The sequence below is a fragment of the Balaenoptera physalus genome (assembly GCF_965194825.1).
Source record: "Balaenoptera physalus genome assembly, chromosome: 2".
NCBI classification, from domain to species: Eukaryota; Metazoa; Chordata; class Mammalia; order Artiodactyla; family Balaenopteridae; genus Balaenoptera; species Balaenoptera physalus.
The window spans coordinates 89079314-89095935 of NC_138883.1; the positions used below are offsets into that span (position 1 = coordinate 89079314).

Here is a 16622-nt window from a genome sequence, read left to right on the forward strand (position 1 = left end):
ATCTTTCCTCACAGGCCCCCATTAAACTGAAGCTTTGGTCCAATCTCATTTATTTGGTGCATTTCAACTTTGGATTATGACCATGGCAACCTTATAAATGAATAGAGTAGGGATGGCAAATAGGTTTTTTTGTTTGTTTTTTTGTTTTTATTTTTTTTTGGCCGCGTTGGGTCCTAGTTGCGGCATGCGGGATCTTTGTTGAGGTACGTGGGCTCTTTGTTGCGGTGCATGGGCTTCTCTCTTGTTGTGGCGTGTGGGTTTTCTCTCTCTAGTTGTGGCATGCAGGTTTTCTCTTCTTTAGCTGTGGCGCACAGGCTCCAGGGTGCGTGGGCTCTGTAGTCGTGGCGGGTGGGTTCCAGAGTGCGTGGGCTCTGTAGTTTGCAGAACGTGGGCTCTCTAGTTGAGGTGTGTGAGCTCAGTAGTTGTGGCGCATGGGCTTAGTTGCCCCGTGGCATGTGGGATCTTAGTTCCCTGATGAGGAATCGAACCCGTGTCCCCTGCATTGGAAGGCAGATTCTTTACCACTGGACCACGAGGGAAGTCCCAGCAAACAGGTTTTATTTCAAGTGCCAATTCTAATCAATTAGTACAACTTTCTGCAACACCAGAAAAGAATGACCTGAGACCTGAGGCCATGCTCGGCAGCAACTGTGATCCACTATTGATGTCTGCCTGGAAATAGGATAAGAAGTGTTATCACTGGGTTGGAGTCTCATGGCTGCAAGGAGAATGGGCACTGTGGATTTCAAGCAACTCTGTTGCAACAAGCAGTTCAGCAATATTATGGTTTAGAGATTTTCCAACAAGCCCCTATATGGAGGCCACTGGAGGTGAAGAATTACCCAAGACCTGCCTTCTTCAAGATACCTGCTCTTCCAGAAGACATGCTTCTGGGGTCCCAAGGAAACCTGCGCTCAGGGGTAAGATGCATCCAGAAAACATGTCATTTGACAAACTCTGCACTAGCAAAAACCCCAGACTACTCTAGCTAGTGAACTGCCCTCACTATTCACCTGAGATGTCACCAGCTGCACAAAACTACACGGCATCTGTCTTTGTCCCCAGAGCAACCACAGCTGAGTCCTGGGAAAGGGACAGGAATGGGGTTTCATGGTCACAGCTGGACTAGCTTCAAGTCACATGCACCTGCTTTTTTAAAGATGAATCTAGTGTGGAGCTAGATCTTGTTCTCAGGCCCCAAGCCCAGGGTCTGCCCTGGAAATCCTTCCTGAAGGCATTTTCTGCAAGCTCTGGACCAAGGCTCTCTGTCCCTCTCCCCAAAGTTCCCCAATTCAGTCCTGGGTCCTGTCACCTCCCCACCCCCAATCCAGGCAGCTTGGCCTATCCCTAGGTACCTCCTTGCCTTGCAACTTGCACTTTTCACACCTAAGTTTTAATTGAAGGGCTTTCTGTGTACAAGGAGGCCCACTTTCAAGCTATCATGAAAAATGAAGGGGCTGGCATTTGAAAAGCATTTTTAGATGCCAAAGAATAACCTCCTCAACCCATTTCCAGCATAGATGCGATCCCGCCAGCCTCTCCTAAGTGGTCTTAATAGCTCCAGCCCACATTCACTGAACAGCTTGGCTCTCATTCTATCACTATAAAAATCAGAAAGGAAGAGGCTTTTCCTGTGCCTCTCAACAGGGCTTTTGTGCCTGTAATTCCATCCATTTGAGCATTTTTCTAGCGCTCATTACTGTCACACACGGGAACGCTGAAAAGGGACTCCCAGAGATGGAAGAAAGGTGCTTAAGCCACAAGGGTTTCAGAATAAAGGATCAAGCTGTTCTGAAGATATTTAATTTTCTGTGAGGGCTGAAATGTGACTTGAGTAACTCAATTAGCATTTTCTAAGAAGCCACAGGATTATAGCTTTTCTCTCTGAGGCTAAACTAAGCAAACAAGAGTCAGACTTGGACACAGGGTTCCTCAGAAAAGCATCTTTCTTACCAGCCCACCACTCCCATTAATCACTTACATAAATCACAGGTTTAGTCATTCAACAGACTCAACCAGAGCTCCTAACGCACGGCAGGTAACGAGAGGTACTGGGGAGAATATTGCAGAAGAGGTTTCTTACAACTCCACACACACTGTGCACTGTGAAGTGACCAGGACCTCCCCAGAGCCTGGGGCCATAGACTGAGGAGATCCAACACAAGCTTCAGATGGCTTCAAAGTCTTGTGGTTATCTTTAAAGTCCATGAGAGCTGTGCATTTACTCCGTAAAAGGAGTTTTTCTTTCTTTTTTAAATTGAAGTAGAGTTGACCTACAATATTATATTAGTTTCAGGTATACTACATAGTGATTCAACATTTATATACATTATAAATTGATCACCGTAAGTCTAGTAATTTGTCACAGTACAAAGTTACTGCAATAATACTGACTATATTCCCTATGCTGGACACTACATCCCCATGACTCATTTATTTTATAACTGGAAGTCTGTACCCCTTAATCTCCCTCACTTATTTCACTTACCCCCTAACCCCCCTTTCCTCCCTGTTTGTTCTCTATATCTGTGAGTCTGTTTCTGTTTTATGTTTGTTCATTTGTTTTGTTTTCTAGTTTCCACATATAAGTGAAATCATACAATATTTGTCTTTCTCTGTCAGACTTAATTCACTTAGCATATTACCCTCTAGGTCCATCCATTTTGCTGCAAATGGCAAAATTTCATTCTTTTTTAATGGCTGAGTAGTATTCCATTGTATGTATATACCACATCTTCTTTAACCATTCATCTATCAATGGGCACTTAGGTTGCTTTCATATTTTGGATATTGTAAATAATGCTGCAATGAACATAGGGGTGCATATATCTTTTCTAATTAGTTTTTTGTTTTCTTCAGATAAATACTCAGATGTGGAATTGCTGGATCATATGGTAGTTCTATTTTTAATCTTTGAGGAACCTCCATACTGTTTTCCATCGTGGCTGCACCAATTTATAATCCCACCAACAGGGCATGAGAGTCCCCTTTTCCCCATCTCCTTGACACTTGTTTTTAGTTGTCTTTTTGATAACAGTCATTCTAACAGGAGTGAGGTGATATCTCATTGTGGTTTTCAATTGCATTTCCTTGATGATTAGTGAAGTTGAGCATCTTTTCATGTGTCTGTTGGTCCTTTGTATGTCTTCCTTAGAAAAATGCCTATTCATGTCCTCTACCCATTTTTTAATTGAATTGTTTGTTTTTTTGATATTGAGTTGTTTGAGCTTTTTATATATTTTGGATATTAACCCCTTAACAGATACATCAGTTGCAAATATCTTCTCCCATTTGTTTGGCTGCCTTTCCATCTGTTCGTGTCATCTTCAGTTTCTTTCATCAGTGTTTTGTAGTTTTCCGAGTACAGGTCTTTTATCTCCTTAGTTAGAGGTTCATATAAAACAACTTATGTTATAGTAGTCTATTTTAAGTTGATAGTAACTTAAGTTTCAGCACATTCTAAAAGCACTACATTTTTACTTCCCCTCCCTTCATTTTATGTCTTTAGCATCATATGTTACATCTTTTTGTGTATCTCTTAACAAATTATTTTAGATATATTTTACTACTTTTGCTTTTTAACCTTAATATTAGCTTTCTAGGTAGCTGATCCACTACCTTTACTATATGTTTGCCTTTACCACTGAAATTTTTTTCTTTCATAATTTTCTTATTTCTAATTATGGTCTTTTCTTTTCCATTTAAAGAAGTCCTTTTAACATTTCTTGTAAGGCCTCTTTAGTGGTAATGAATTCCTTTACAAGCTTTTGCTTGTCCAGGAAACTCTTTATGTCTCCTTTAATTCTAAATGATAACCTTGTTGGGTAAAGTATTATTGGTTGTAAATTTTTTCCTTTCAGTACTTTCAGTATATCATGGCACTTCCTTCTGGCTATAAAGTTTCTGCTGAAAAATCAGCTGATAGTCTTATGGGGGTTTCCTTGTACATGACTAGTTTTTTTATTACTGCTTATAAGATTCTTTAACTTTTGACATTTTAATTATAATGTGTCTTGGTGTGGGCCTCTTTGGGTTCATCTTTTTGGGGATTCCCTGTGCTTCCTGGACTTGGATGTCTGTTTCCTTTGCCAAGTTAGGGAAGTTTTCAGATGTTATTTCTTCAAGTAGGTTTTCTGTCCCTTTCTCTCTCTCTCTCTTTTCTTCTTCTGGGACCCCTGTAATTCAAATGTTAGTATGCTTGACCCAGAGGTCCCTTAAATTATCTCATTGTTTAAAATTCTTTTTTCTTTTCACTGTTTTGATTAGGTGATTTTCACTATTCTGTCTTCCAGATTGCTGATCTGTTCTGCATCCTCTAATCTGCTATTGATTCATTCTAGTGTATTTTTCATTTCAATTATTGTATCCTTCAGCTCTGATTGGTTCTTTTTTATATTTTCTTTCTCTTTGTTGAAATTCTCACTGAGTTCATCCATCGTTCTCTAGAGTCAGTGGGCATCTTTATGACTATTACTTTGAACTCTTTATCTTGTAAATTGCTTATCTCTGTTTAATTTAGTTCCTTTTCTGATGTTTTGTCTTGTTTTTTCATTTGGAAGGTATTCCTTTGTCTCTTTATTTTGCCTAACTCTCTGTGTTTGTTTCTATGTATTAGGGATGTTGGCTACATCTCCTAGTCTTGGAAGAGTGGCCTTACGTGAAAGGTGTCCTGTGGGGCTCAGTGGTGCAATCCCCCCTGGTCACCAGAGCACTGCTGTGGGCATACTGATGTATGGGGCTGGCCTTCAGTGCAACTGACTTCGAGGTCAGTCTGGGACTATTGTGGGTACTCTGTAGTGCGGGGCTGGGCCCCTGGAGTGGGAGCCACTTTGGAGGGGTGCTGGTGCCAGCCAGGGCTGCCCAGCGGTTGGGGCAGGGCAGAAAGTGTTTTGGAGGGACCAGCTGGAGTGGGTCCTCAGGGGAAAGTCAGGGTGGGGCACACAGTGTTAGTCAGGTTGATGGACAGTGACAGAAATGGTGCCTGCCCATGGCTCCATCCCCAGAACAAGTCCCTCCAGATCCCTGCCCCTCCAGTGCATGCCTTAAAATTCATCAATGAGTCTCCTTCTCATGTGACCCAAGCACTTTTCAAGCTGCTGCCTCTGTGCTGGGAGTCAGAGTGAGTGAATGTGTGTGCAAGCCCTTCAGGAGCGTCTCAGTCTCCCACAGCCCTTCTGCTCTCCTGAACGTAAACCTCACTGGTTTGCAAAGCCAGGCATTATGGGGGCTTGTCTTCCCAGTACAGATCCCCCAGGCTGGGGAGCCTGATGTGGGGCTTGTAGCCCTTGCTCCTCAGGGGGAATCTCTGTGGCTGTGACATCCCTCCAGTGTGTGGGTTGCTGCACTGGGGGTGTGGGTTGGACTAGACTGTGTCTCTGCCACTCCTGCCTGTCTCACTGTGTCCTTTGCTTTCTGTTCTTAGTTTAGAAAATCTGTTCTGCTAGTCTTCAGGTGGTTCTCAGAGATAGTTGTTCTATAAGTAATTGTAGTTTCGGTGTGTCCATGGGAGGGAGTGAGCTCAGGGTCTTCCCACTCTGCCCTCTGGATGTGGACCTCTCCATAATACACGTTTAATGCAAAAATAATTTCCCTCTGTTTCCTAAGAATGCTACACCCCCTTCTCAGAGGCAGGAAATGCAGTGTCTGAAATCAGGCACCGTAGGCCCATCCTTGGGCCTGGTTAGTGCCTGGCTGGGGCAGAGGGTGATGAATTGGGTGACTGGTCTCAGTTCAAGGTACCACACATTTCTAATTACCCAAGACCTAGTTATTTTCCATGGCCATATTACTATGGCCATACTGAAAATATTATTTTTCATAATTACATTATAATTGGCTTTTAGCCCAGTAAAAACATCTGGTAAAAGCAAACCAACATGTATTTTCATAACCTAAAGGGTTCCTAGGTATTCATTCTGTCCCTGGCCCATTGGCCAGCACAGGTGTTCCCCACATGAGCTTCTGAAGGGCAGGAGGCAGGCGTCCCTGCCCTGAGACAAGAGGCCGGTCTCTGTGAGACTCCGGAATAATCACATCAAGACCATTCCCCTGGGACTTCCCTGGCGGTCCAGTGGTTAAGAATGTGCTTCCACTGCAGGGGGTGCGGGTTCAATCTCTGGTCAGGGAACTAAGATCTTGATCAGCCAAAAGAAAACAAGAAAAAAGACCACTCCCCTCTTCCCCTGCCCCATCCATCAGCCATTCCAGGTCTTAAGGCTTGATGTGCCTTGAGGTTAATTCCCTCCCTCCTTTCTACTTGTCCTTGATTCATTGAGTGGAGTGGGACAGAGTATGACCAACCTCCAGTCCCACCCAGCACATAGTAGGCACCACACAAAGCACTCTTCATAAAAAGTATTTTCTTAACTAATTAGCGGTTTGCATCTAGAGCTTCCCATTCAAGCAATATGTATGATATAGGGAAATAATTACTTCTGGTAAGAGCTCTCTACTATTTAGCAAGGTCTTTTCCCTTTCTTTTCCCGTTTAAAAAACTAATGGAAATAAGGAAAACATCAATGGCCTCAGTTCAGGGTACCACACATTTCTAATTACCCAAGACCTAGTTACTTTCCATGGCTGTATTTCTATGGCAATACCAAAAATATTATTTTTCAAAATTATATTACTATTGATTTTCAGCCCATTGAAAACATCTGGTATACAAGTAAACCAACATATATTTTTATAACCTAAGGAGTTCCTAGGTGTTCATTCTGCCCCAGCCCTTTGGCCAGCATATGTGTTTCCCACATAAGCTGCTATTGGTCAGTGCTCAGCCAGCCTACCTGTCAGGCAGATACCCCTGGTGCTGTTGCACAGGTCCACCATCACTCGGATCTGCAGGAAGAGAGGACCATTAATAGCGGTATGGTAGGCAGTGGACCCTGAACTTGCCCTTTATTCAGAGAAGCAGAAAGCAATTATAAATTTTACAAAATAACTTCAGGAGAATATGTAGAAGTCTGAGGAAAAGTTACCCTAAAACTGAAAAGAAACCCTTAAAAGATCTAAAGATTTTTTTATATCTGCAGCTCATCTATCAACATTGTCAACAGAATCTCCTTGATTTCTACTAAACTCTGAGAAAGCCGAGGATGGGGAAGGAATCACCAAATCTACATCCAGGCTGGCCCCCCCATTGTCTGAAGGGCTCAGTCTGTGGGTCTGAATAAAGAGGGCTGGTGAGCTTAGCAGTCAGAAGCAAACACTTAACTATCTGAGTGAGTACGGGTGAGGTACTTAACTCCTTGACACTTTGGTTTCCTCTGAAATTGTAGATTATATGAGTAGCTGTCATGAAGGTTAGGCAGCTCCATGTCTGGCATGTGGAAACTGCCCTTACAGTGATTCTCATGCCATGTGGACACTGCCTACTTGCCACTGGATGGCCACCTGGAATACATGGTCACTGCATTGTGGTACCATCCTGACACCTGGTTCCCACACACCACTTTACTCTCCTCCCCCCATCCATTTTCCACGCTGCTGCTAATGAGCTTCACAAAACCCAAATCTGATCAGGTCAGCCCTGCTTCAAACACTTTTGTGACCCCTTGCTGCTCTAAAGATACAGCAAAATTCCTCCTTCTCTGGCCTCAGCTCACACCATTCCCCCCTCCCTTTCTGTTCTCTATTTCCACTCTGCCTCAGTTTGCTCATCTGTAAAATGGGGCTATTTGTAGTACTTACATCTTAGGATTGTTGTGAAGCTTAAGTGAAGTTATATGTGAAGCTCTTAGAACACTGCCTGGTGTGTAGGAAGCACACACAAAAGTGTTTTCTGTTTTGTGGAGGTAGCAGAGAGTGCAGATAGAGGCACGAATCCTGAAGTCAAACTGCTTGTGTTCTAATCATGGCTTTGCCATTCACAAGCAGTGTGACCTTGGGAAAGTTACTTAACCTCTCTGTGCTGCAGTGTTCTTGTCTGTAAGTGGAGTTAACAGTACCTACCTTACTTAAAGCATGGTTATGTGGATAAATGAGTGAATACATGCAATACTCTTACAACAGGGCCCGGCATATGATAAGCAAACTCTATTTATGCTATTGTTTTGATGGTTCCTTGGATATGCCTGGAATGACTTAGATAATTTATCAATTTACCATCCAAGAATTTCAAATTTATACATAGAGCAATTTTTAGACCCAAATAATGTGGCATTTCAAAACTGTGTGAAGAAACATTATTAGTTGGGAAATGGAGTTGAGACAGCTGGATAGACATGTGGGGAAAAATAAAAAAGATGGATCGCTATTTCACTCCTTACACTAAACAAGTTAAGTGAGCCCCATTAATCAAAAAATTAAAAGTTAAAAGCAAACTAGTGAAAATACTGAAGGAAACCTTGGGAAAAATATTTATAATGGTATTAGAGTAGGAAAGACTTTTCTAAGAAAGAAACAACCCTCATGCTATATATAGGAAAAATGTGATAAATTCAACTGTCTAATAATTTAAAATTTCTGCAAGAGGTAAAATACTACAAGCAATAACAAAGGAGAAACACAAACTTAGCAAAATAATTGCAAAGGGCTTGTATATAGAGCTGTTACAAAGCAATAAGTAAAGGGAAAAAAACAAAAACAAAAACAAAGGAAAATGGGCATTGGACCCAGGCAGAAAGTTCAAAGAAAAAAAATAGTGCCTTATCTTCACTTATAGTTGAAGAAAAACATCAAATTATGAAATACTATTTTTACTTCTTAGGTTTGCTAATAAAAAGAATAACAGAGCACTTCTCACAAGGGTGTCAGGAAAGTAACACTCTCATATTGTGTTGATGGAAATGTAAAGGGATACTGCCTCTTTGGAGGGCATTTTGACAATATCTACTAAAATTTAAATGGATCTACATTTTGACTCATCAATTACACTTTGAGATTTATTCTACAGATACACTCATATATGCACGAGAAGATGTAAGTACAAAGATGGTTGTTGCAAAAATGTGGGCAAAAGCAAAAACTAGAAACAACCTAAATAATTATCAGTGAGGTCTGGTTAGAGAAATTGTAGCATATTCACATAAGGAAATACTGTGAAAAACAGTAAATTTAAATCCATAAAGCTGATATTGAAAGATCTCCAAGATAAATGAAAAAATACAAGGTACAGAGCAGTATGTATAGTGTCCTTTCATTTATATAAAAAAGTAGTACATACGAAAATGTTACTTTAGGCTTCTCTCTTGCTGCTTTCCAGATTCTCTCTTTGTCTTTGACTTTCTAGAATATTTCTGGAGAGAAACCTAAGAAGGAGAACTGAAACCTAAAAACTCCTCCTCAAGTAAGGAGCAGTAGAGAGCCAGGGTCAGAGGGAGCTATACTAAGCATGATTCGCCCTTCTGTTTTATTCAAAATTTTCGCTGATTTCTCTCTCAATGAAACTCTTTGTAAAAAGAACACGTTTTGATTTGAAGGGAAAATTTGTTTTGTCTTCTACCTAGGTTTATTTTGTTTGCTAGGAGATCCAGAGGGAAACTTGTACGGTATTTACTTTTTGTGAAGTGTGTCAGCAGGTGCTTATTGACTGCTTTAGAAATTTATTGTGAAATATATCATACATATCACAAAAATATGAAAGGTGTGCCAACAGTTTAAAGATGAATAATAAAACAAACATGTATACACCACCTTCAGCTAAGCAAGGCTTTAGAGCATCCCAGGTGCCCCTCCCAAAACACACCCTTCCCTCCTAGCCACAACCACTCCCTGAGCTGAAGTATATTGGGCCGTGAAACTCTCCCTTTTGTACAGATAGCAACAGAGAGGCTTAGTGAGGTGAGGTCATTTATTCAAGGTCACACAGCTTGCTCTTGGAAAAGCCAGGCTCAGCTCCAGGTTTCCTGATTCCAGGTTTACTGCACTTTCTATTATGGCTCTGATGAGCATCTTAACGTAACCAGAAGAAATTTCGATTCACTGTGTTTAGTCATGCTCATAAATTAATGCAATCAGCTGCACTACAAAATTTATCATCTTAAAAAAATGTATAATTGTCCATTGAGAGGACCACTAGAGGCTTCACAATGCTTCATTTGTTGCCTGGGGGATCACAGCAGAAGGAGTAGTTAGAAACAACAGAAGCATCAATAGGGAAAATTAACCTTTCTCTCTTTTATGCTCATCACTGGTCTGCAGTTGGCACAGTTTCTATAAAAAATGATGAAGAAGGAGTTTTCATTTCCTGATCTTTTGGCTTCATTTATATGCTAAAAGTTCATTTAGATATTTACCAGTAAATTGTGTTAATCTTCACTTGGGAATATTCTTTTAACAAACATGGTCTATATAAGATTGTATCAAGGTAAAACATGGTATGAAAAGGTATGGCCATAAGAAAACCAGAAACTTTTTTTTTTTTTCTGATAATAATGATTAAGAGTTTGGATGAAAATAAGAAAATTCAAAAATTGAAAGTCACAAAATCTAGCTTGTCAAATTAAGGAGTCATATTTGGTATACAAGGCTTCCTAGATCTTGATTTAGGATTTGAGAATGGTGAAATTGGAAGAGGCCTTAGAGCTCATTGTCCTGGGGGTGTCAGGCAGGAGCCATCCAGGACGTGGCCCTGCCCCTTCTTGAGGCCATCTCCCCCTGCTCTCCCCCATTGCTCTGCTCCAATCACACTGGCCATCATCACTGGTCTTTGCCATGCCTTACAATGCATGGGGACTTGTTTTCAGCTTTGACAACATATGGCAGCAATGGGAGAAAAGACAGCCAAAATGGGTCCCATTAGTGGCCTGACCAGACCTTCCAGTTTTCTCTCTGGATACAGAACTGGTCTCACTGGATTAGTAGAACTCATGGGATCTTAGGAAATTCATGGGCAAGGAAGGGGCTCCTGAAGAAAAGTAATGGACTTCTTGCTAATCTGGCATCAGATGGCTTGAGCTGGCTCTAATTCAAACTAAAAATAGATGGGACTAATTTGGCAGTCTCTATGAGAAAGAAAATGCTATGAACTGGGAATCTCACTTGCAGGAAGCTTATAGAAGGATATCTGGGCAAGAATGCTTATTGCAACATTGTGATGGCAAAGGCATGCAAAAAATCTAAATGTTCATCAGTAAGGCACTTGTTAAACAGATGAGAAAGAATGAAGTAGGTCTATATGTACTAATCTGGAAAGATGGTCTTGGCATACTGTTAAGTGATAAAAGCAAGGTGCAGCCCAAGCCATATAACACAATACAACCTTTTGGTTGAAAAAGAATATTTAGATATGTCTGGATAAGTGCAGAGAAAAGTTGGAAGGCTCATGAACCAAACCATTAACAGATTTTTTTTCTCCTGGAGACTGAGACTAGGAGATAAAAGGGGTCTTTTCATTTCTTAGTTTATATTGTTTTAAAAGATATGTTGGGATTATGGGTGAATTTTACTTTGCTATGCTTTTAATAATTCAGAGAGAGAGAAGAGAGCATGCAAGCATTACATGAACCCAAAAGATGGGTCTAATGACCCAGCTTTCCCTGGGAATCCAAATATCATGCCTTCACAATAACCCCCATCACTTGGAATAACTTGGACAGATCTCTGTTGCTTCTAGACAAATGAATGTAGAATGAGCTAGAACAGCTGTCTAGTGACTTTCAAATTGTTCATTAGTCATACGATTTTTCTTTTGCCCACATAAATTGCCAACCCTCCAAATAAAAAAACAAATAGAATGAAGCTACTCTGGGTTAACTTATCTGTAAAATGAGAGGGTTGGACTAGACAGATGATTTCAAACTCTGCTCCCAGGAGGAATCAGGGGAGGAAGTGGGGAGGGACACCTGGAGACCTAGAGTCAGGGGAGGAGGGATAAGAAAGCTGAGGTCCAAAGAAAGCAAGTGAAGTAGCTGGCCCAGCCTCCCCTAGCTGGTTCCAGAATAGAGTCCTGTTTTTCTCCCGCATCTACTTTCTCATACCATTTAGCCTTTGCAAAAGGAATTGTCTGAAATTCAACAGGAAATGCAAATTTTTGCTTTAGTCTACTTTGAATGTGAACAAGATATTAGATTTTTACCAGTTGATTATGCATCAACTTCAAGAAATCTCTTCTGTGCAAAAGAGAAAGGTTTAATCAAAAGTGTTTCTCATCAGAATGAATAGAGCTAAATGCCGTGTGCTACCACTGCTCATCAGAACACAAAACCTCAGGTGGTTGGCTGGCCTCCCTCTTGAACTCCCTTCCTCTCACCCTTTACTCTCAGGACTGATTCACGAAAAAGTAAGGGAGCAAACCTGCCTGTCATCATCAGTTTATGTATTGCTAAAATAATGTGTCCTGTCACGGCTTCTCTGAAGTTCCCCAAGTACAGGTTCTGGTTTGCTGGGGGGAACAATGTTTAAACTCCAAGTCACCTTTCAGATCTGACCTATTTTGTAACTTAAATTCCATTTTCTTAGACAACTGAATACCCTTTATGGTGCTCCTTAATTATGCAAATTGCTGTTATTTTGTGTATGCACATGATCCTTTAGAAAACATTGAGCTATGAATGTGGTGGCCCAGCTGCTGGAGGGTTAGACCACAGGTATTGGCGGAATCCCTCATGGGGTCTGAAGCTGCGGTGAGCTACCCTGGACTCATCCCTCTGAAAGGCAGGAATTCACACTGGGACCAAGACATGGTGATGACAATCTGCAAACCACAACAGGAAGGTGGGGTTTGCTATGTACGGGGTGAAATACTGAGGCACGACCTTCTTCCTGCAGCCCCACAGGAAGATCAGCCAAAGGTCTGGGCATTTGTCGCAAGTGAACAAACCGTGGCCATCCCACACTAATGGCCTGGGGCCGAGTGCTCTTGTCAGTTGAAACTGGTATCCTCGGAGCCCAGCTAAATCCTAATGAGTCTTCCCCAAAGACCTCCATTCCCACTAACTGCCCCCTTTACAGCCCAGCAGCATCACCACGTGGCTGCTTGTTGGCACGCTCCGTCATGTTTTTCGGGCTCCTCAACCAGATAGGCTCCTATTGGTAGGGACTGTACTACGTACTCTTCCTGTGCACCGCATTCACTCATCTGGTCCCTTTGCCAGCATTAGAATGGCATTGAGCACATAGTAGATATTCAATAAATACTTCATTATTGACTACTCTATCAATTGGGAGGGGAATGTGCTCTTCAACCAATGATATCAGTCCTTTTTTGACCAGCAGTATATGGGAACCGAACATCTAGCATGTGGTTACCTGTTTCTCTTTGTGCCTGTTTGCTTAAGATAACCTTATTTTGGCAAAAACTCCACTAATCCCTCGAAAATAGGAGCCTGGAGATGCTAGGGTTATCCTATAGGGTCCCTGATACATGGCTAACAGAAAATAACAGAAACATTTCATGCTGTCTTGAGTAGAAATACCTGGTTAGGGCTGAGTTGGCCAGGTAGAGACTGGGGTGCTGAATGAAAAGGAGTCTCAAACATCAATGAAAATGCAATGCCATAGGGAAAACATGGTATTCCCCAGCTCTTCCTGTTTTGCTAAGTAGATCAGAATGGAGGTGAAGACCAGCCTGCCCTCCAAGGGGCAGGGGTCTCAGACTACTTGTCCCTAAGGCATTTATTTTCCTGAGTAGCTTACAAGGGCTGAACTGAATTGCTAGTGACGGTGCGGCCTCCCATCGCCCTCTTTCTCACCCTGCCTCAGTAATTGCCTGGATTCTCTAATAAAATGCTGAACAAATAGTTAACATGTATTGGTTTAGAGTCCACCCACAGCCTTGGCCAGCCTTCTTGCACACAAAGGCTGGGGAGTCACAGAAGTTGAAGCAGCTCAGGCTGGGCCCAGGCCTCCTCAGCAATCCCAGTTGGAAGGGGCAGTTCCAGCAAACGCCCTCACCCAATGTCTCCGGCAAAATTACTTTCAGCTGGGATCAGGGCCGGGGGGGGGCGCGGGGTGGGGAACAGCCCTGTGACATTTATGAACCCTGTGGACACCTAAAAATGCATGACAGAAGTCCCTGAAGGAGCAATTCCTTCCCCAGGTGTGCTTGGAGGCCTTCTTTAGGTCTGACCTGATGGGGGAGATGAGTGACTTGTTTCTTGTTGACTGAGCAGGATCCCCTACTAGCTCCCCAGCCCCTTGACAAAACAGGACTCATGGCAATACTTACCCCAGGGAGTGGCTGTGAGGAGTAAACAAAGGAGTCCTTATAAAAACAACTTTTTGGTGTTCGTACTAGTGTTACATAAACATGATTGTCTCACGATTTGAATGTAAATCAGCTGATCCTGCTTTTTAAAATATCGTCAATTCATACTATTTTAATCAAAGCCTGATTACTAGTTTCTAAATGTAAAACAGAGTAGGATTTATAGAAATAGCCAGATATAAATTGATAAGTGCCCTAACCCACTAAATATAAGCCTCGATTGGTATTATGACTCTCTTCCTAAACCATTCCCTTCTCCCACCAGGAGCCCCTCAGGTGCCAGCAAGCCCCAGTTCTCAGCCTTGTCCTGTCTGCAGTTCAAGCAGCTGCCTCTCAGGAATGGCCTGTCCTTTTGCATTTCCTCCTGTCGCCTGCTTAGTTGGGAGCTGCTGACAGCCTGGACTCCTCACGCTGACATGCTGACCTGGCTCCAGAACCAGGAGTGATGGGCCACTCTCAGAGGAGGCTCAGAACGCCTTCTCCCACTATCTCCTGTGCTCACACCTTTCTTCCTCCAGGTCGGAGATAGACTCAAACATGGAGACAACATGATGTTTTATCTACTTATACTGCATCTCATCCTGACACAGTTCTCCCCCGGTCATAAAAAAAAGAAAAAGTAGCAGCTAAAAATCAAGTTACTAAGTTCAAATCCAACTTTAAGAAGTTGTTTTGTATTGAATTGCCTATTTTCAAGCCCAGCAATTTTACAATTTATTCTGGCCAGGTGTTTCTTAAAGGGGAAAAGCTCTTTCTATCTCTGTATTTTAAACACATGCAAATGTAATGGAATAGCTTTCAAGTGAAATTATATGTAACTATGAGAAAATATAGGTAACTATTTGATCTTGAGACCTTGAGGTAGGAAAGAATATTTTAAGCACAAAAGCAAAAGAAGAACCCATAAATGAAGGACTTCATAGATCTGACTACATGAAAATGGAAAATTTTAAATACTCCCCACCAAAAAAACCCCCAGCAAACAGAATTAAAAGATAACACCCAGGGCTGAACAGTGTGGTGTAAAGAACATGAGTTTTGGGAGTCAGATACAGCTAAGTCTGATCTGAGTGCCAATTCCTTCACTCACTGGCTCTGTGTCATTGAACAGGATGCTCTCTAAGCCTCAGTGACCTGTCTGTAAAATGGGAATAATCATAATAATGATAAGAATAGCAACTACCTCATAAGGTTGTTACTAGGATAAGGACTTTTTTGACACACATACCTAAAGCTCTTAGCATAGTGCCTGGCAAGTTTTACGTTCTCAATAAATGTTATAATCATTACTAAGGGAAAAATATTGCAACATGTGTAATACACAAAAAGCAAATAATTTTTCTATATAAAAGGTATTTGTAAATTAGTAAGGAAAAACTTTTTAAAACAAATTAAAAAATGAGTTAAAACATGAAAAAATCTCACACAATGATTTCAAATCACCAATAAACATATGAAAAAAAAATTCATCCTCACTGTAATCAAACACCTGCAGCCCCCTCCCTGATGTTAGGGATTCAACCTGTCCCAGGGTTGGGTCCCACTTATTTATTTATTTACTTAGTGTCCTACAATTCAACTCAATTCTTCCTTTTAAAAAATTGTGTTTCAGGTGTACAGTATTATAGTTCAACATCTGTATACAGTAGAGTAGACTACCCTAAGTCTAGCTACCATCCATCAACATACAGTTGACTACTTTCACCCAACCCTCCAACCTCCTTCCCCTCTGGTAATCACTAATCTCTTCTCTGTATCTATTAGTTTGTTTTATTTTGTTTCTTGGGTTTTTTGTTTAAGATTTCACACTTGAGTGCAATCATATGGTATTTGGCTTTCTCCATCTAATTTCAATTAGCATAATACTCTCAATGTCTATCTATGTTGTCACAAATGGCAAGACTTCATTATTTTTTATGGCTGAATAGTATTCCATTCCATCTTCTTTATCCATTCGTTCATCGATGGGCACTTAGGTTGTTTCCATATCTTGGCTATTGTAAATAATGCTGCAATGAACAAAGGGGTGCATATATCTTTTCAAATTAGTGTTTTTGTGTTCTTCGGGTAAATACCCAGAAGTGGAATAGCTGGGTCACATGGTAGTTACATTTTTAATTTTTTGAGGAATCTCCCTACTAATTTCCATAATGGCTGCACCAATTTACAGTACCACTAATAGTGCATAAGGGTTCCCTTTTCTCCACATTCTCCACAATATTTGTTATTCCCTGTATTTTCAATAATAGCCATTCTAACAAGTGTGAGGTGATATCTCATTGTGGTTTTGATTTGTATTTCCCTGATAACTAGTGATGTTGAACATTTTTTTCATGTGCCTGTTGGCCATCTCTATATCTTCTTTGGAAAAATGTCTATTCAGATCCTCTGTCCATTTCTTGAATCAGGTTTTTTGTTGTTGTTGATGTAGGAGTTTTTAAATATATTTTGGATAATAACCCCTTATCGGATA

At 41.3% G+C, this 16622-nt stretch overlaps 1 protein-coding gene across 2 annotated transcripts in view; it reads right to left on the reverse strand.

The window, feature by feature from the left end:
* Positions 1 to 16622, reverse strand: part of GLDN (gliomedin) — a 67117-nt gene that overhangs the window by 29854 nt on the left and 20641 nt on the right. For both annotated transcript variants that reach the window (XM_082450117.1, XM_082450116.1), the window contains exon 2: positions 6789 to 6840. In XM_082450117.1, the coding sequence (XP_082306243.1) occupies positions 6789 to 6840 (52 nt within the window). The remainder of the gene's footprint in view (positions 1 to 6788; positions 6841 to 16622) is intronic.